The sequence below is a fragment of the Odontesthes bonariensis genome, chromosome 10, assembly GCF_027942865.1.
Source record: "Odontesthes bonariensis isolate fOdoBon6 chromosome 10, fOdoBon6.hap1, whole genome shotgun sequence".
Classification (NCBI taxonomy): domain Eukaryota; kingdom Metazoa; phylum Chordata; class Actinopteri; order Atheriniformes; family Atherinopsidae; genus Odontesthes; species Odontesthes bonariensis.
In genome coordinates, this window is record NC_134515.1 from 32,898,586 (window position 1) to 32,920,485 (window position 21,900).

General features: G+C 45.1%; 2 protein-coding genes across 3 annotated transcripts in view; both read left to right on the forward strand.

Annotated features, from left to right (window-relative positions):
* The window catches only part of kcng1 (potassium voltage-gated channel, subfamily G, member 1), a 30,645-nt gene extending 13,457 nt beyond the window's left edge, over window positions 1-17,188 (forward strand). Inside the window, exon 3 of the mRNA XM_075475314.1 lies at window positions 12,759-17,188. Coding sequence (XP_075331429.1) covers window positions 12,759-13,538 — 780 coding nt within the window. The 3' untranslated portion in view covers window positions 13,539-17,188. The remainder of the gene's footprint in view (window positions 1-12,758) is intronic.
* A 1,114-nt stretch (window positions 17,189-18,302) lies between these two features.
* src (v-src avian sarcoma (Schmidt-Ruppin A-2) viral oncogene homolog) overlaps window positions 18,303-21,900 on the forward strand; it is a 40,948-nt gene continuing 37,350 nt past the window's right edge. The window contains exon 1 of one of the 2 annotated variants that reach the window (XM_075475315.1): window positions 18,303-18,684. The gene's annotated coding sequence lies outside the window, so the exon portion shown is untranslated. The remainder of the gene's footprint in view (window positions 18,685-21,900) is intronic. The other variant, XM_075475316.1, reaches the window with a different exon arrangement.

Here is a 21,900-nt window from a genome sequence, read left to right on the forward strand (position 1 = left end):
GTACACACTGCTTACGACTAGAAAGACAGTTTGAAAACCAGCCCAGTGTGAGAGGCCTATGTCTAAAAGCCTCTGACATGAGATATTTAGATATTTAAGATATCTGATTAAGATTATTATTGACTTATATTATTAAATTTTCCCAGACAGCCATGCTATGTATTCACACTCAATGACCAATAATCACATTCTTATAGCCAGTGGTGTAGTCTACCTTTTTGAGGTGGGTATACTGTATAGTTGGCCAGTCATAGGCCCGAGGTACCAAACTAGGGGTCGGGACTCGGGACCAATAGTAGCCCCTTAATGCACGCCGTACCTCCAGTGGCGCGCTGTAATAGTCATTGAAAAGTTAAGTACCATAGTACTTCAATACTATGACATAACACAGGGCTTTTAATGATGCACTACGACTTGGTCATTGCCATTCTGGTAACAGCACATTTATAATGCTGTCTGAACATGTTAAGGGACAAACATGTTTGTGGGGTTGCAGCTTTGCACTTACCTGCCCCTTGCATGCATGAGGGACAGCATAAACTCACTTTGATTGTGTGGACTGTGTGCTGTGTATCTCAGTGGCAATGGGACTCCCTGTGGCACTTAATCTTTGTACTCATCCCTCATAGAGCGAGGCCTAACAGAGTGATTGTTTTAAAGCAGCAGAACACCATCACATCTTGAGACAGGTTGTTTTATATATATATATATATATAGGGCTTTCAGAATTAATTAATTGTAATATATATATGTGTATTACATTCGTTTATATATGTAATATACGGTACATAAAAAAATATATACATACACACACATCCATTTTAGTTTTCCACCTTCCACTCCTATAGGGGGCGCTGTTGTGCGTTATGGCCCTGTCACACTGTTGCGTATGAGAGAAGCGTATGAGTTGCGTTTGAAAATTAATAATATAATTTTCATACGCACGAAAAGTCCTTGAAAATAAAGAATGACTAGCGTATGAGTAGCATATGAACTGCGCATGCCCAGCGTACGTTTCAACGCGCCTATATCAGCAGCCTTTCCACATTGCTCCATTATTGCAGTAGACGACGTGCTATCAACATCTCTCGAGACATTCATATCGACCATGCCTCCCAAGAAGCAATCGTCGTTTGCCCGGGCCCCGGGTCGAGGAAAAGGCAAAAAAACACAAGAATCATTCTCACCCAAACCTGCTGAAATGCCTGATGCACCTGTGGCTGATGAGTTACATGCTTCTGAGCGATCAAGATCCCCAACTCCTCCTCCTGACCGCTCCCGTGAATCGTCGGTTGCCTGCCGCCTCCATCTCCGCCCGTCTGCCGCCTCCATCTCCGCCAGACGGGCTATAAATACGCTAGCTGTACGGTACACCTTCATGCCAACATATGGCAATTTATGTCTAGCGTTCTCGACCTATCAGTAACGTACCTATATCGTACCTCTAGCGTATGCCTAGCGTATGCTTAGCGTATTAACCATACGCACAAAAGTTTTGAGCATGTTCAAAAATTTATTTCTGCCTCAGCGTATGCCAACGTATGCCAACGTATGCCAGCGTGCTTGAAACGTATACAACCTATGCCTAACGTTCCCCTGGCGTATGTCAGCGTATACCAGCGTATGAGTGATAATTTTCATACGCAACTCATATGCTTCTCTCATACACAACAGTGTGACAGGGCCTTTAGAGAATCACCGCTTTCAACTAATACAAGAAGAAGAGTGTTGTGAAGGACTAGGGACTGTGCACATGATCATGTAGTCTCCTGCTGGCCATCCATGCGTTCTGTGCGTGCAACCCTTATGGCTACACTTGTGTAGTTAATTGGAGTGTCAGTCTGAGGGTTCCATACACAGACGCCAGTGGATGGAGACGGAGAGATCAGAAAAGAATCCCTTGTCTTCCGTGGACTGTTTATGCTGTTGGGCGTTGTTGTGTGTTCAGAAACCGTAAGTCTTTGACATTTCCTGTTTGTGTGTGACCTGTTTAATGTTAGATTGTAGAATGTTATGATTAATGTCTTTATATTTCGCCGACGTTTAGTTTATAGCGGGTAATGCGATTACCGCGATAACCGCGTGTAAGTTAACTTAGAAGTGATAACTATTCCTGCCGTGTGAAACGGAGATGATGTTTCTAAGTTGGTAGTTTGTTGACTAGTACAGTGTGGCGTGTCAGTATAATAACGTGTATGTGTAGATTTAGGTATCTATTTGGTAATGTCAGGTATTAGTGTCTGGTTAGCTATTTCCCATGTGTGTTAGTGTATGATTAGCCATTAATGCTGTAGTCACTATGCATACGTTTCTAAGGGGCACTGTGCATTTTGTTTACTTTATAGAAACCACAATTACAACCTCCATCATCACAATAACAATTACAAATGTTAACCTCCCAACTGTGAATTCCACAAACTACAATAAATACTCTGGATCTGTACATCATGTCTGCATTTTAATCAGATGCCCCACGGTGATTTCTACACATTTAACTAACTAGGAGCAATCAAAACATATGGTGCCGAAACCCGGGAGGAGAAGTTGCCGTGGAAATTAGTTCATGATGTACACTGATCAATCCAGCCATCCAGCAGATGTTAGGCCAAGGCGTGAGAGGAGGCCACCAGCCTGGTTTAATGACTATGATGTTGAGTATCCAGATAATGGGCAGTATCCTCTTCCATCCCGTTGAGTAGCTGGAGCCCAAGCCAGAGGCGCGGAGAGGGCAGCCGAGACGGACCCTCTTGCTCTCTACTTACCCACACAGCAGTCTGATTATGCTGGTGCCGCCCCAAGAAGCCCAAGCCGGCCTAGGCTACTCAGACCACTGTACCAGAGCACTCCAGCCTACCCTGCTGCAGCAGCACCAGAGGCTACATCTGCAATATTGGATGCGCTTAGACAGCTTCAAGAGGATAATCAGAAACTACATCACACAGTCATTCAGATGCAGCGACAAATAAATACCAGAGCTTCAGAACACGACATGCTTCCTCCCTCTCCTCCCCCACCTGCTGTGGACCACTCTGTTCACCCTCAACCTTACGACATGATTCCTCCCCCTCCTCCCCCACCTGCTGTGGACCACTCTGTTCACCCTCAACCAAATGACATGCTTCCTCCCCCTCCTCCCCCACCTGCTGAAGACCACTCTGCTCACCCTCAATCATACGACATGCTTCCTCCCCCTCCTCCCCCACCTGCTGAGGACCACTCTGCTCCCCCTCAACCATTCCTAAGAGATATAAGTTTAACATTGCCACCTCCACCACCCTTACGGGCGCGGTACTCGGGTGCACAAGATGGCGCACTTAAAGAGGAGAAGACAGAGGTGCCTCTATTACCACCATCGCAGCCTCCAGCTGGGCCATATGGTGCTATGGAAAAGGAGCCATACTTTCCCCCTCTGCCACCACTGCCAGTTGTTGGGCCTGCTCAGCCCACTCGCCCCTCAAGGAACTACAGTAATGTGGTAGATGAGCTCACAGAGCACATGCAGAGGATGGGAATGCCAACCCAGCACCGACAGCCTGTCACACCAGAGTACTGTGAGCCAGACGCAGGTTCTGAATGGGATTTAGTCAGCAATGCGCCGAGGACGGCCTAGGCCTTCAGTTCCAGCTCAGCACCCCAGAGATTACCAGCAAGAGCGGGTGTACCGTGGACCGAAGCCTAAGATCCCCCATTTCACGAAACCTGACCCCAGAGAGTTCAACAGGCTTAAGACAGCGTTGGATAACCTATTGCCTGATAATGCAACAGAGCGGTTTAAATATCAAATATTGGTGGATCATTTAAAATTTGAAGAAGCTTTGCTAATTGCAGATTCATATACCAACTCCAAGACGCCGTATTCAGACACTATGGCATCCCTCACTGACCACTATGGACAGCCTCACCAATTAGCCCTGTGCCAGATCGCTGAAATGATGGATGCTGCCAATATCCGCGCTAATGACACTGGTGCGTTCAAGAGGTTTGCACTTCGCGTCCGGGCTTTACATGGGATGCTTGACCAATTAGGTGACAGTGGTCAGGTCGAGATGCAATGTGGGTCGCACGTGACAAGATTGCTGCTGAAGCTACCACAAGACCTGAGAGCGCAGTTTAAGCGTTATCTGTACCCTAAGAACATCCGCATCCCCACCCTGCACCATTTCGCTGAGTGGTTAGATTTTGAGCTGAAAATGCAGGAGACTGTGTTCGAGACACTCAGCGTGATTGGGGCTGCTGACGACTCCAAGAAGGAGAAGCGAAGAGAGCCAAAGTCCAACCGCGCCACCAGTATTCTCTATTGGGCCGAACAGCAAGTCAGCACAGCTGTGAGTGAGAAACCCCCGGCACCCAGCAGCAAGCAAGGTGAGAGACAGGCCTACTGCCCTTACTGTTCTAATGATCAGCATTACCTGAGTCAGTGCTCCAACTTCAGCCAGCTAGTCACTGAACAGAAGAGCAGTTGGATAAAGGCAAACAAGAAGTGCTGGCGATGTGGGCGTGCCCACCAGGCCTCTCAGTGTTGCCTCAAGACCACCTGCAAGAAGTGTAAAGGGAGGCATCTGGAAATTCTGCATGACGTCAATGCCAGGCCAACCTCTGATGAGAGCACCAATGCAGTCAGTAAGCCAAGTGATGTGTTCTACCTCGATCGACGGGCAGGTGGCAGTCCAGTGATGCTAAAGGTGAGCAAAGTAATCCTGCACAATGGAAAGCAAAGCATGGAGACATATGCCATATTAGACGATGGCTCTGAGCGCACAATTCTACTTGCTACAGCTGCGCGAACACTGAAGCTGCACGGCATACCAGAAGGCCTAGCCCTGAGAACAGTGTGCCAGGAGGTGAAAGTCATACAGGGTCATTCTGTATCATTCTCCATATCCCCTGTCTGCCAACCAAAAAAGGAATTCCGGATACGTGGAGCCTTCACAGCAGAGCCATTAGGACTAGCAGAGCATACTTACCCTGTGAAGGCGCTGCAGCAGAAGTACAAACACCTCAAAGGGCTGCCTATTGAAGACCTCAACCGTGTCCACCCAGTCATCCTGATTGGTTCAGACTACCCCGAGCTGATCACACCGATCGAGCCTGTGCGACTAGGTCCCCCTGGTGGACCAGCTGCAGTGAGGGCCAAGCTTGGATGGACACTGCAGGGGCCAACCAAGTTAGTTCAGCAGCAGCTCCAGTCAAGCCAGTGTTTGCACGTGTCCACTTTTTCACCCTCCACTGAGCTGTTCCAGAATGTTGAAAGGCTTTGGCAATTAGACGTTCTACCATACAGGAGCGAAAACCTTGTGACTCGGTCACGCCAGGATAAGGAGGCCATTGCCCTGCTGGAGCAGAAAACTGTGCGAGTAGAGGTGGAGGGGACACAGCGCTATGCAACACCGCTGCTCAGAGTCAAGAATATGCCCAAGCTGCAAGCTCATAAGGAGGCAGTACTACCCCTACTGCGCAATACCGAGCGTCGCTTGGCAAAGGACCCAGAGCGGGCGACTGCCTACCGAGAGGAGATAGATAAGCTGGAACGAGCAGGGTACATTGTGAAAGTCAAGGAAGAAGAACTGAGCAGTGATGGTGAGTCATGGTTCATCCCTCACCATATGGTATCCCACAATGGGAAGAACCGTATTTTGTTCAATTGCTCCTTTGCACATAATGGAGCCAATTTGAATGACCTGATCCTCCCTGGCCCAACCTTGACTTCCAGCCTGCTCGGTGTGCTCCTGAGATTTTGTGAGCATTCCATCTCTATCAGTAGCGATATAAAGGGAATGTTCCACCAGGTGAAGTTACTGCCTCAAGACAAAGCACTGCTCCAGTTCCTGTGGAGGGACTTGCACAAAGACACCCCCCTCAGCATATATGAGTGGCAGGTTCTCTCCAGCCTCTACGACCCGCTGGGATTCATCATTCCCTTCACCACAAGGGCCAAAGTCTTAGTCCAGTGCCTGTGGAGCAAAGCAAGAGACTGGGATGACCCAGCGCTGCCCGAAGATGCCATGCTGATGTGGACAGAGTGGCAGGAAGAGTTACAGCGACTGCCTCAGATATCCCTGCCACGCTGCTATGTGAGTCCTCAGATGGACAGAGAGGCTTGCACCAGAACAGTTCACATCTTCTGTGACGCCTCCGAGCGTGCCCATGGCGCTGTTGCTTACCTGCACTCTGAGGGTCGAGATGGACCAGTGGAGATGTCATTCCTCACTGCACGTTCCAGAGTGGCTCCTAAGAAGCAACAGTCCATGCCACGACCTCTGGTCAGACTCCACAACTGTCCTGACCTGGATCCAGTCGGAGTCTTGCAGGTTTAGAGTTTTCGTTGGTACAAGAGTGGCTGAGATCCAAGAACTGACGAGTGAATGCTCCTGGCGCTATGTCGATTCTGGTAACAACCCTGCAGATGACATCACTCGTGGCAAGACCTTCATGGAAATAGCGGAGGATGGCAGATGGAAGGATGGACCACCATTCCTGTTGCAGTCACCTGAGTTCTGGCCCACAAAGCCTTCAGGGGCTGTAGCAGACGACGAAGCGGAGACACGGAAAATGATGTTCTGTAGCCTGGTCACCACCACTGCGCCTCCAGCCCTCCCTGACCTAGACCAGTTCTCCTCATTCCGAGATCTGGTCCATGCGGTTGCACTTTCTCGCCATGGGGCGGCCGCAGGTCAAAGTAGTCCAACAGCAGAGGACTATAGGGCAATAGAGATGGAAATGCTTCAACCAGCACAGCAGGACAGCTTTGGAGAAGAGTATGCCCTCCTATCTGCCGGTAAACCCTTAACATCTACCAATAGGCTGCTCACACTTGCTCCGGAGTTGGACCAGGCTACTGGACTGATAAGAGTTGGAGGACGTCTTCGTCGCAGCCAAGAGCTAGAACCAGAGACAGTCCATCCAGTGGTCTTAGATCCAGCACACAAGATCACGAGACTTGTAGTGCATGACGTAGATGAAGACCTAAGACACCCTGGCACAGAGCGCCTCTTTGCCGAGCTTAGGAGGAGATTCTGGATATTACATGGCCGCGAGGCAGTTAAACGGCATCAACAGTTCTGTCCAGAATGCAAGCGGTGGAGAGCTCAGCCCAAAGTCCCCTTCATGGCAGACCTCCCTGAAGCCAGACTGCGCTTGTTTAAGCCCCCCTTTTACTCCACAGGAGTTGACTGTTTCGGGCCGTTCACAATCAAAGTTGGACGGCGCTCAGAGAAAAGGTGGGGAATACTGTTCAAGTGTTTGACAACAAAGGCAGTCCACATTGATGTTCTCACAAGTTTGGACTCTGACGCATTCCTAATGGCCTTACGTCGATTCATCGCCAGAAGAGGGAAGCCATCAGAAATCCTATCAGATCAGGGCACGAATTTTAAGGGCGGAGATCGTGAGCTCCATGAAGCCTTCCAGGCATTGCACCCTGACCTGAAAGAGCAGTTGTCACAGCACTAGATCAGCTTCAAGTTCAACCCCCCCAGTGCACCTCACTTCGGTGGCATTTGGGAAAGAGAAATAAGATCAGTCAAAGCTGCTCTGTACGCCACTGTACAACCCCACACCATACCAGAAGAGGTATTGCGTACTTGATCGAGGTGGAGGGAATCTTGAATTCCAAGCCACTTGGATATGTGTCAAGTGACGTGGCGGATGCAGACCCTGTAACCCCAAACTTGCTGCTGATGGGGCGGCTAGACCCGTCTCTGCCCCAGGCTGTTTATGAGGAGTCGGAGCTCCTAAGCAGGAAGAGATGGAAACACTCACAAATCCTTGCTGATCAGTTCTGGACTCATTTCATTCGCCACTACCTCCCAACACTCCAGACCCGGGCTAAGTGGCATAAGGAAACGCCAGCCTATCAGACTGGAGACATCATCCTGGTGATAGACCCCCTGCTGCCCAGGGCCCTCTGGCCTGTGGGTCGGATCACTAAGGTGCTTCCCGGAGTCGATGGCCGCATCCGGACAGCCGAGGTCAACGTCAAGGACAGGCACTACATTAGGCCTGTTGCCCGACTCATCCCACTGCCTGCCGTACCGGACATGGAGTCCCGCCCGGTCCCGTCGCGTCCTTCAGATAAGGACAAACTGGACCAGTGACCAGTTTGGGGGCGGCTGTTGTGAAGGACTAGGGACTGTGCACATGATCAGGTAGTCTCCTGCTGGCCATCCATGCGTTCTGTGCGTGCAACCCTTATGGCTACACTTGTGTAGTTAATTGGAGTGTCAGTCTGAGGGTTCCATACACAGACGCCAGTGGATGGAGAGGGAGAGATCAGAAAAGAATCCCTTGTCTTCCGTGGACTGTTTATGCTGTTGGGCGTTGTTGTGTGTTCAGAAACCGTAAGTCTTTGACATTTCAACACGCCTATATCAGCAGCCTTTCCACATTGCTCCATTATTGCAGTAGACGACGCGCTATCAACATCTCTCGAGACATTCATCTCGATCATGCCTCCCAAGAAGCAATCGTCGTTTGCCCAGGCCCTGGGTCGAGGAAAAGGCAAAAAAACACAAGAATCATTCTCACCCAAACCTGCTGAAATGCCTGATGCACCTGCGGCTGATGAGTTACATGCTTCTGAGCGATCAAGATCCCCAACTCCTCCTCCTGACCGCTCCCGTGAATCGTCGGTTGCCTGCCGCCTCCATCTCCGCCAGACGGGCTATAAATACGCTAGCTGTACGGTACACCTTCATGCCAACATATGGCAATTTATGTCTAGCGTTCTCGACCTATCAGTAACGTACCTATATCGTACCTCTAGTGTATTCAGCGTATGCCTAGCGTATGCTTAGCGTATTAACCATACGCACAAAAGTTTTGAGCATGTTCAAAAATTTATTTCTGCCTCAACGCTGAGGCCAACGTATGCCAACGTATGCCAACATATGCCAGCGTGCTTGAAACGTATACAACCTATGCCTAACGTTCCCCTGGCGTATGTCAGCGTATACCAGCGTATGAGTGATAATTTTCATACGGAACTCATATGCTTCTCTCATACGCAGCAGTGTGACAGGGCCTTTAGAGAATCACCGCTTTCAACTAATACAAAGAAGAAGAGTGTTGTGAAGGACTAGGGACTGTGCACATGATCAGGTAGTCTCCTGCTGGCCATCCATGCGTTCTGTGCGTGCAACCCTTATGGCTACACTTGTGTAGTTAATTGGAGTGTCAGTCTGAGGGTTCCATACACAGACGCCAGTGGATGGAGACGGAGAGATCAGAAAAGAATCCCTTGTCTTCCATGGACTGTTTATGCTGTTGGGCGTTGTTGTGTGTTCAGAAACCGTAAGTCTTTGACATTTCCCGTTTGTGTGTGACCTGTTTAATGTTAGATTGTAGAATGTTATGATTAATGTCTTTATATTTCGCCGACGTTTAGTTTATAGCGGGTAATGCGATTACCGCGTGTAAGTTAACTTAGAAGTGATAACTATTCCTGCCGTGTGAAACGGAGATGATGTTTCTAAGTTGGTAGTTTGTTGACTAGTACAGTGTGGCGTGTCAGTATAATAACGTGTATGTGTAGATTTAGGTATCTATTTGGTAATGTCAGGTATTAGTGTCTGGTTAGCTATTTCCCATGTGTGTTAGTGTATGATTAGCCATTAATGCTGTAGTCACTATGCATACGTTTCTAAGGGGCACTGTGCATTTTGTTTACTTTATAGAAACCACAATTACAACCTCCATCATCACAATAACAATTACAAATGTGAAGAACATAGGACCATAACCTCCCAACTGTGAATTCCACAAACTACAATAAATACTCTGGATCTGTACATCATGTCTGCATTTTAATCAGATGCCCCACGGTGATTTCTACACATTTAACTAACTAGGAGCAATCAAAACAAAGAGTTTCTATGGGACGTTATTGTCAAACAACTGATAGTGAATCCCTGGGAGATTGACTGACTCCCGCAATTTCCGAATGAATGCTATTCTGAAGTGTTGTCGTTGTATTGTTAAATTATAACAAGGCTTCCATGAGAAGTGGTAGTTGATGAAACGTGGCTGTGCTATTCTAGATATTGAAAAGCGAATTTTAAGTAGGTATACGGAGCATTTTAGGTAGGTATACGGAAATCCCCCAAAAAAAGAGGTGGGTATACGCCGTATACCTGTGTTCAACGTAGACTACACCACTGCTTATAGCCCTGCTATTTCTAATGTGTAGCTGTCAGATATCAGCACTGCTGTAAAGGTTTGTGAGTGTTCCAGTCTGAACCAAGTTTGCTGGAGTTATAAAGTGTCTCAGTAAGACTCCTCAAAACATATCCTCTGCGAGGGTTTTTTATAATGCAGGGTTCTAGCTAGGATGAAATTATAGCGTAGTGGTGTAGGCGAGGGAGCGAAGCGACGGAGCCTGGGGTGGATGGTGTGGAAGGGGGGGTCACCCCCCCTTCCGTGATGCGGAGATTTTGGAAATTTAAGGTAAAAAGCAGTGTGTTACCTTCATAACGGACCTTGTCAGAAAACATTAAAACTTAGACAATTTTCTCTATCACAGAGGTGTCGCTGCTACGTGAAGGTTACCGCTACTCTACAACCACGAAAGTGGAGAAGAAAACAATGCCGCTGTCAAGAGCAGGAATACTGTAATTAATTATACTGCTGTAGTATTCGGATCATTTTAATTTTTAATTCAGTTAATAGAGGTGAAGGTTTGAAGCCCCCGGCATCAACAGAGTCTCTGCCCTCTTCTTTGCCTTCACGTATGTGTCCCGTAGCTTCTTCCACACATTCTTACAGAACTCTCCCTCTTTCCCCAAAGTTCTGCCCATCTCTGTGCATCAGTTTTGGGAGTTTACATGTTTAAGTGCTCCCTGTGCTGTTTCACTGCAGTTTCGTACAGCTGCCTGTACAAACGCACCTCCTCACTGAGCCGGTCTCAAATCGGTCCATCCGGTTCGTTGTTCTCGGCGCAGCCAAGTTACAAAAATCGACTGGTGCACGACAACGCGCTGCGCCGTCTTTTCAAGGCAAGCGTCATGCCTGAAATGTCATTTTGACGCCACGGTCCGCCACCACCGTGACAGACGCGGCAACCATGCTAGCGCCTTCAGTCAATCGCGCCTCGTGGAGAGGACTGCTTTCTGTTCTTTTCTCAAGCGCCAAGTCAACTGCAGCTTAAATGATAACCTGATCAGCTCATCACATATTGTATGTAAGAAGCTTTGAAAAAGCACAGCAACCTTGACCGTTTTTGCTTACTTCAAATAGGGACGGGTTAAAATAGGCTACAGCTATTCTAACATGATTTCTGCCGAATCCCCTTACGTGTGCGCTTCTGCGTATGTGAGTAACCATGGCTACGGAGCACTCTTACCAGAGATTCTAGGAGCCGCGGACACGGAGTGCCTCTGCCTAGAGCTACAGTTTCGTCTGCGGTTGTACTGACAGGCAGCGCAACCTTTCTTGGCTGCCATCGCGAAAAATGTGTCAAGTTTGTCAGAAAGGTGAAAATGGCATTGATCTGGCGTTATTGTACAAATAAATACAGACAAAATGCCGCTACGCTGTATTGAAAATAAGCGTAGCGGTCCAAAATAAGCGTAGCGGTCCAAAATTATAGCGTAGCAGGCCGCGACGCAAGTTTGCGCTAGCTAGAACCCTGTAATGATCCCTGATACTGGCTCTGGCATCTTTGAAATGCTAACCTTAATCTTCTGTCTTCAGTTTTGAGACCCATCCCCACATTTTTTTTAATGTCTCAGACTCAGTTCAACACGACTAGACAGGGGGCCTCAGTGTACAATCATTTCCAGATTTTTCCAGAGGTGCTTCTGCTGGACATAGGGTGACCAACCGTCCCGCGTAGCGCGTGCGCGTACAGCGTTCGAGGCCAAAATAGTCCGTCCCGCAAATTCAGAGCTTGTCCCGCATAATTGATTCTTGCTGGGGTTGTCACTTTCACTGCCACCCAGATAGCCAAACGAGCGTTACTTGACATTTCAGAACAGCACAGTCGCCGCAGACTGTAGAGCTACAACAGATCCACACACGCGCGCACACACACACACCCCTTGCAGTCGCATCTGACAGGCTGGCTGTTATCAAATATTTGTTGTTGCCATGACAATTGACTCAACGTTCGCAGTGATGATGAACGTCAATTCACGCGCCTCATCACTAGGCACTTCAGTCAGTCAGTTGGCGCGGCATACTTGGCTAGAACTAGTTGTGGATTGTGGTTTGTGGATAAAAAAAACACAGGGGAAAATGGCAGTGTAGATGGTAGTGTGTGTCATTGAATGTTCAAAATATTATTGTTATCATTATTATTGTTATATATTACATCACCAATAACAGAGGAATCAATATATATATATATAAATTGATATACCATGTAAGGTAGTATGTGCTAGAAATGGGTAAACCACTAAGAGTGTGGCGGCGGGGCGGCGTCCCCCCTTGTCCCCCATAAACATACCCCTTGTCCCCCCTTGTCCCCCATAAACATACCCCTTGTCCCCCCTTTGGCTTATGAGCAGGTGGTCACCCTAGCTGGACAGCACTGATCAAACCTGATCAAAATCACTAAGAAAATGAGTGAAAACAGACATTTTTGTGAATAAACTCTTCCTTTTTTCTTTCCTTATTTTTCTGTAGAAATATCTTGTTGCCTTAAGTATTCAGTGCTGCAGCATCTTTCTATTAACTGAGAACTGATTTCACATTGTAATGGCTCCCTCTAGTGATTTTATCACAAGTACATGCTGATGACAACATTTTGCTTCTTTCTTTGACAGGGCACATGCTCCAAGATGTGCTACAATATCTTCATTGTGGAGACTGTGTGCGTAGCCTGGTTCTCCCTGGAGTTCACCCTACGCTTCATTCAAGATCGCAGCAAACTGACCTTCCTCAGAAAGCCCCTGAACCTGATTGATGTTGTGGCCATCCTGCCGTACTACATTACACTGCTGGTGGACAGCACCTCCAAAGGTGAGAAGCGGTTGGGCTCTGGCAACACCTACTTAGACAAAGTGGGCTTGGTGCTACGTATCCTCAGAGCCCTCCGTATCCTTTATGTGATGCGATTAGCTCGCCATTCACTGGGCCTGCAAACTCTTGGCCTGACAGCACGTCGATGCACACGAGAGTTCGGACTGCTCCTCCTTTTCCTGTGTGTGGCCATTGCGCTGTATTCACCCTTGCTGTACTTGATTGAGAATGAAATGACCACCCCACAGGAGTTCACTAGCATCCCTGCTACCTATTGGTGGGCTGTCATCACTATGACAACAGTGGGCTATGGAGACATGGTGCCAAGGAGCATCCCGGGTCAGGTGGTGGCTCTGAGCAGCATCCTGAGTGGTATCCTTCTGATGGCCTTCCCCGTCACCTCCATCTTCCACACCTTCTCGCGGTCCTACGTGGAGTTGAAGCAGGAGCAGCAGAGGCTCCTGCAGAGGAGGACACACTTTCTGCTGCGCAGCCGCATGGCCGGTCTTGGCAGCAATTTCTCCTTGGAGAGTGATATCCTCTTTCCCATAGGGTCGTCTGACACAAGAGACATGGATGACTGAGATCACTGGGACAAGATTGCATATAACAGACTCGAAAAATATGGAGGATCAATATATAATTACACAGGGGGGCTAAAAAAAGCACTGGAGAAAGTATGGGAGATGAGGAAGGATTGCAGATACACTTACGTACATACATCCTAAGGTTTTAGATATCTGAGCATAATGAAATATGTCATATTGTCTTTAACAAATCTTAAAATAAAGAAAATACATTGTCAAAGGAACAACAACCCATCATCGTGTCATTGTTTAATAACAAAAATGTATCCAAAATCAGAAGTAGTGTGTGAAAAACTAAGTACACCCTTACTGCTCCTATAGGAATCAACAAGGTAAGGAGCAGGCAGGTGCTGCTAATAAAATTCAATTAACTAATTATCAGTAAGTGTGAGCACCTCTATAAAAGCAAAGTTCTGGCAGTTTGCTAATCTTGTCAATTCAGGTGTGTGTAAACACAACGCCAAAGAGGAAAGTCATCAGCAATGATCTTAGAGAAGTAGTTGTTGATGCCCATCAATCTAGAAAAGGGTTATAAGGCCAGTTCCAAACTATTTGGAATGCACCATTCTACAGTGAGACAGCTTATTTGCAAATGGAAAACATTTAAGACAATTGCCAGTTTTCCCAGGAGTGAAAATCCAAGATAGTTCACCCCAAAGTGAGACTGTGAAATGCTCAGAGAAAATGCAAAAAAGCATTTTTTCTCTGAATAGAACACAGTGGCACGGCTTTGGTTTGCAATGTTGCATTTAAACAAACTGCAAGACTAATGGAAACATTTTTCTTTGGATAGATGAGACCAAATGGGGGAAATTAGGTCATAATATACATCGCCACATTGGTGAGAACCAAATACAGCAAGTCAGCACCTAATTCCAACTGTCAAGCACGGTGATGCAGGGGTGATTAAATGCACTTGCTTTGCAGCCACAGGACCTGGAAACCTTGCAGTCATCGAATCAACCATGAACTCATCTAAATACTAGGGCTGGGCAACAAAATTTTTAATCTAATTAATCACATGATTTCCCTGATTAATTACAGTTAATTGCATTTGTACGCAAAATCCAAAAATGAATTCAAAAGTAGTGTATGAGAAAGTTTGTGTTTTTTGGGGTTGGAAGCAGAAGTTTGAATTTTGTTGCTGAAGAAGGCAGCTTTAGCAGCAGATAGAGAGGAGGAGAAAGTGGAGAGGAAAGACTGGAAGGCAAGAAGGTCCTCAGGGAGTTTACTTTTCCTCCATTTGCGCCCTCAAGCTCCGTCTCTCAGTACGTACTGAGTCCGACAACCAAGGGGCAGGTGGAGTTGAACGTGCAGGCCTGGAGGTGAGGGGACAGAGATTGTCCAGAGAGGAGGACAGGGTGGAGAGAAGAAGATCAGTAGCAGTGTCAGGGGATAGAAGAGAAAAAGATTCAGGGACAGGGAGAGCAGAGAGAACAGAAGAAGAGAAGTCAGTGGGGGAGAGAAAGCGTAGATTGTGACAAGAAGATACCATGTGGGTGGGGGGAGGACGAGAGGGAGGAGAGGAGAGGGAGAGAGTGTAGGACATGAAGTAGTGGTCAGAGAGATGAAGAGGAGTGACAGAGAGGTTGGCGCTAGAACAGTGCCAAGTGAAGATAAGGTCTAGTAGGTTGCCAGCCTTGTGGGTAGGAGGAGATGGGGAGAGAGCTAGGTCAAAGTAGGAGAGAAAAGAAACAAGAGGGTTAAGGTTGTCTGTCTGGATGTTGAAGTCACCGAGAAGGATGAGGCATGAGCCATCATCAGGGAAGTGATGCTCCACTGTCTGTTTCGTTGAATGACTTGCTGGTATGAATTGTGTGTTTGCCTTTAAAGGGACACTGTGTAATATATTAAGTCATTTATTAGCTCAAATCAACATATTCATTCATAAATTAGTCCTCATTGGTGTAAAATTATCTCTGTCAGCAATCTCACTTATCCTCCTGAGCGAAGAATCACTTGTCTGTATCTACATAGAGCAGGCAAGCTCTATGGAGGCTGCCATGTCCTTCCGGTCTATGAAAAACAACGAAGTGCCGAGAGGGACATAAAGCACTTCGAATCGCGTTTTCCCCGACGCCAGGCCTGCAAGCGGAAATTACGTCATTTTCAAATTCATTCGACTTTGCAGAATAAAATTGCACCACTAGATGGGGGAAGAAATTACACAGTGTCCCTTTAAGTGATATTTTAGACTGGAACTACTACGGAGATAAGACAATTCAACTTGGCAGTGTTTACAGCTGACTTTGGTTCTGTCGACTCCGCCGTCCTGAAGAACTTTAAAATGAAAATGGCCGAGTAAAAGTTCCGTACCCTTCTCCATGTTTGGTGGATCCGCTAATTTTCTGGTTCTGTGGCAGACAGCAATAGACTTTTACAAAATAAAAGCCTGTGAGCAACAGACTTTTACAATAATAAAATAAATAATAAAACCTTGTAAAAATAAAGCGCGATAAAATATTTGTCGGCGTTAAATAATTAATGAGTTAACGCGATAATAACGAGTTAACTCGCCCAGCCCTACTAAATACCAAAGAATTTATGCTGTCAAATGTGAGGCTACCTGTCCAACAGCTAAAGTTTGTTCAGTAAAGTTTGATTCAATTTGGTTCATGTGACAGGACAATGATCCCAAGAAAATAAGCAAATTTACAACAGAATGATGAATGAAAAGAATCTGGATACTGCAATGGTCCAGTCAAAGTCAAAATACTGTGCTTCTGAATCATGGGGTGTACTTAGTTCACTGCTTCTGCATTTTAGCTGAGTTTTGGTTAAATAACTATGCCAAAAGGCTGAGGTTGCAGTTTCTTAACTTTGAGGACCAGATGACTTTTTTACTATCTCCTAAGATGTAAAATCTTAGAAATGAAGGAAAATTTATTTTCTTTCTCACATAACTGTAGCTTTGCTCGGTGGAAAAGTGTCATAAAGAAAGATGAGCAAGAAAGAGGTATATTTGTTTATCCCCGACAAGCATATTGCTGTGTAGTAGTGTACAAATAAACAAGGAGGATAAAAAGAAAGGATGAAAAGTGAGGAGAAGACAAAAAATGTTTAATCTTTATATAAAATGCATTATATCACAGTTACAGAATGTCAAATGTTAGGTCCTGTTTGCAAAAAAAAATTAACAGAACCCAAACTTAAGCATAGCAAGTACCCAAAGTGTTACAACTAGTAAAATATTCTAAGAAATATGAGCCATGCTATTCAACAAATAACAGTAGAAGAGCACAATCACTGTTTTTTTAATGACTAACAATGTTACAGTCTTGATAACTGATATCTCTGGACATTTTAATGGATTTGTTGATGTTGTGTGCTCCTGGGAGACAACTAGTGTCACTTAATGGAAGATGTTATTTTCTTTCATCAGGTACCAGAAACAAAAAAAAATATTTTCTTTCTAAGCTTAAACACGACCCTTAAACCATGATCATTCTCTGAATACTCTCAAAAGGATCTTCTGAAGAGGCTCTCTGGCATAGTCAGCATCTACATAATAATTATGCTGTATTAATTGTCCTTCTCATTGAGGCTCTATATGCAAGTCCTCACAATGGAAATAGCATTATTGTGCTTGTAATTAATGCAGTTGCTGTGCATAGCTGTTTATAAATGATTTCTCTCTTTAAAGTGGATTTGAGTACAGTTCTGTCTTTTTTCCAAGTTGTTGTTTCATTAGTTCTGGTTTTAACTTGAACTTCCTTTTTCTCATTTTCATTCCACAGCAGAGCTGGTTTGCAGTCACAAAGACATCAAAGGAGTTTATAAGGAACCTGTGTTGTATTGAATTGTTGACAAACAACAAAATTCTGAAAATTTCAGAAAATCAGTTTTTAAACTCTGCAATATGTCTCCAATATATATCTATTGGTAAAACATGAGAGGCATGAACATTTACCCAAGTTCTTTACTCAACTACAAAGTCGGGCTGAGTAGTTCCCCTTTAAGCAAGATTATGTTTTTATTCTGGGAACATTTTGTACTTTACATTGCATGCTGATATTTCACATTAAACCTACACATTGCAAAGAAATAGGCACAGCAGTACCTGTACTCTCATCGAGCTCTATATCAGGAACACCACACAAACCAACCACGCAAAACAGCCCTGCCATTAATTTCACTCTTACATTCTACATTTTCATTTCAGTTTGGCACAAAGAGGAACATTTTAAGCAAAATACTAATAATAATAATAATAATAATAAGTAATTTAGAATGCAGGGATATCATTTTAACACATTGTACTATAAATACTTAGGTCAAAGTATGGAAAGGATTAAACTGAAAAAATAAGGGCTAAAAAAATAAATTCCCAGCTCTGCAATTGATCTATTTTCACTTTGCTACCATATTTGACCAGCTGGTGGTAGCGTTGTGCCACAAAAAGAGTATTATGCTACAAAGAAGACTGATCTTCAATTTAGACCGCAAAAATAATGGAATTTTTTCTTTTATTTTGAGCTTTATGTCACACTGCAGTTCAGATATATTGAGAATTTTTATTTTCACAAGACATAGGTTTGATTCAATTTGACAATTTTCTTGACACATTATGGCTACCCTTTGGTATGGCATGATACAAGTGCACGTCAGAACCTGCATCCTCAGGTGAGGAGGAGCTCCTCTGACACGCAATTCAACAAAATCAGGGCTTAATTATGCATAAAAAAATCTGTCCAATCAGAGCTTCACAATATTCAGCAGTCTCCTCCCCTCTCTGCCTATAACACCGCATCCAAGTGTTTTGATCCAGATTTAGTGTTACTGCAGAGTATTAGACCCTGTCGTGTGCTGCAACACGGAAATCTACAATAGGTGTACACGTGTGGTAGTCTCTCTGGTTTGTCTACTTTCTCCATTTAGCCTGTATGAATCAAAAATGTCTGCTCAGCTCCGGAGGTTTTCCCCGTGGTGACCTCACTGGGCCGCCCCTCAACTTGAATGGGAACCCCTATCGCGTCTCTGTCGCTCCGATTGTCTGCGCCGCTGCCGCCTCTCTCAGTCTCAATTTTAGGATCTGTGAGGTTTTAGAGTCGTTACGCAGTTTACTGATGCTTTGATACCCTTCACGCCGGTCTGATCGACAGAAGAGCGACGACGTCAAGTCTCCGATAGCCTTCGCTTCAGGGTGAGTAGCCGAAACTTGTTACATTGAGAGTGACTTTAGTATTGACAAAGGACAGACAGAGGTTCATAAAATTAATGAAGGGTTAGGTGCGTCAAATTGATAAGATCAAAGCGTCACTTTAAGGTATTTTTAGTGTGAAATTATACAGCCGCGTGACTTACATTCCCTCTCTTTGGAAATGTAATACTCTTGATGATGAATATCAGCAGCTGGAGTCTTTTTCCTGACCTTGTAATTCACTAAAATCACTGTTTACAACTATACCAGCTTCTACAAAATGCCATTTCTGTAGGATTGTAAAAAATGATGCCCATGGGTTACTTAATATACAATCCTGCCTGTGCAGTTCTTTGACAAGCAACCACACCACACCTTACAGTGCAAGAGGCTGCCTCAGTGGAAGCCTTTACCAGACTGACAACTTGGCAGTAAGCCCTGAATAGGCTTCCTGCTATACTTGTTTTACTGTGTGAGTCGATCATACATAAAAATTCATGATTTGATTTGGCTTGCTGACTAAGTTTCCTCCCAGAATCCCACACTAAAGACATGTTTCTTGTAATCTTAGGATTAGTCTCTCCCACTCAACATGACTCAAATGTCCAAATATTGACTGTAATATGGTGCAACTAATAAAAAAAATTTTATTGTAAAGACCTCAAAGTAACTGTACAGTCTGCAGTATACTGAGAAAAAAAACAGTATCTGTTCTCAGTATCCTTCCACACTTCATACCGTGCCTTACTTTTGTGATTATACTTTAACCTGTACATAGTGTACACAATCTGACTCTCCCAGCAAGACTACTGATCCAGGGTCTGCTAAATTATCCCGCTGTCATTTGTGAAGAATTAAACTTGGTTTATTGTCTAGACAAGATTTTCTCTCAGACACTAAGTATCAGTCTCTTGGTCTGTGCAACACGTCACCGTATTACATATTTGCCATCACGACAGCTGAAATATAACGCTTGGCTCGGGCCCTATGTTCTCAATCTGCTGTTCCACTATTGCAGTGTGTTGTTTCAGTTTTTTGATCTGTCTAAAACCTAAATATTGTGAATAAACCCACAGCTTGTTTTTTTCCATCACAGTAATCTCCCCTGAAATCTGAAACCTCTTTCCAGAGACGTATATCAAAGCATCATCAGTGTGAAATAAATTGCCATTACATTTGATTATCAGTATTGCATAAGCTTAATCCTCCACAGAATTTGCCAGTGGGGTTTTATTTGTTGGTGTTTTCCTGAAAGAATTAGGATGTTTGGCAGCAGGTTTAAAACCATATTATATCCATTAGATTGAATGTGCTTGTATTAGACATTAGGCCAGTGGCATGTAAAGTGATGCAGGAGATGGAGATTGCTCTGTAAAAAACACAGGTGTATGCTTAATGATTTCAGTGTGCCTGTCTTTAACAAATGTTCAGCTTAATTAACACTTGTAAAAATGGTTCCAAATACACAACTTCCATCTACAGTAAAGCCACGACGAGCAACATGAATTTCCCCAGTTGTGAACATCCCTCCTATGATCTGCAGATGCAGTCAGCTGATGAGTGAGAGATGTTTCTCAACGTGGTACGAGATGCTCCATTGTACTTTCTAACAGGCATATTTCTGTTTGAAGGGGGACCTAATGCTCGCAGGAATCCCATGAATGCTTTCCAGTGAAAGCCAAAGATGTTTATGTCAGCTCCAATGAGATTGGTGGCAAGTGGCTCTTGAGGCTGAAATTCCTGCTAATTGGCAACTTGGCTGTGGGCTGGCCCCTTTGTTCCTCTATACAGGAGGGGTCTGTGTGTCAGGGTGATGCACTGGGCTTGGCATCAATGAACTGCTTGTTTCCTCAGATATCCACTCTGGGATAATCAGGCAGCTTTAGGACAGGTCACTTCCACTTTCAAAAATTACCTTTGTACACCTTTTCACAGATATAGAAGAGAAGCATTATAGTGATGTGTATGTGCATCTAACTGCATTGAAGCAAACTTAGGAGTTGCATTGAAAAGATTCCACTCTAGCAGTTTGGCAGTTTGCTGAGTTCATCATTTGATTTAGCAAGTGTCCCAGTTTGTCTTAGGTCAGATGAGGATTAATTGGCATTGATCTCTGAAGACATATTGTAATATACTAAAGAAGAAGTGGCTTATTGGCTAGAGGAACAGAAATTAAAGGAAGAGCTCACAAATTGGAGGACAGCAGATGAATGTAAGGGAGATTGGGCTCTTGTAGTAGTTGTTGTAGAAATCGTAGTGTCTATCTGCTTTGTTGAGACAACACACTATTCTCTTTTGGCTTCAGAGTACTTAAAAAAAAAAAAAAACAAGGCACTTGCGTGATGCCAGCATGAACCCCTCTTCAGTTTGCCAATGAGATGGTGCAATACTCTCCAAAAGCAGAGGGAGAGCAAAGGATGGTATAAACAAAAGGGAAACGTGCAATCTGTGATGGCTTCCCGCTGACTAAAGCTTTTAATTTTTTATGTTGCAGACACTTAGCATCTGTTGCTCCGGCCCAGATTTGGTGCTAATTAGTGTCCAGTTTCATAAAAGGACATATGGTTGGGCATGGGAATGCCAATGCCACCTGTTCTCTTTCTTCTTGCCTCACATCGCTCTCATCTTGTCACAATTTCTCTGTTTCTGTTCAAGCTTTCTGTCTCAGTGGCCTCGTGTTGTCGTGTTGTCGTGTTTTTTGTATCTTTGTTTCCTCTCGTGTTTGTGTGTTGTTGTCTAAAGTGGACTTGCCATTAACCTGAAGGTTGTATGTTTTACCTCCATCTTCCACTTCGTATTCCAAGCTTACAGCTACTTGAATTTGTGACCACAGGACAGATGTGTTTCAATGTGTAGACTGTTTGAGCCACAAAGCTCAAACAGTCTACTCCATCCAGTTAAGGCCGTTAAAAAGTGAGGGTGCAGAGCTGCAGCGCCCTGACATATCCTTCCAAGCACTCAATCAGTGTGGCCTGTGCTCACTGGCCATTTGAATGAAGTATCTTATAGTGGTTTGATACAGACAAACAGAGGAGTTCTTGTATCCTCCCAAGATCCCCAGCCACTTCCTGTCCCTCTGCTCTGGGAATGAGCCAGGGTGACACAGGCCACCCATCTCCACTCAATTCACCCACTGTTGCCGCTGTGGAAAAGTGATCACTCTCACACCCTCATTCCCATCGCTTCGTGCACGTTTCTTGTGACAGGAAAAGAGTCTTT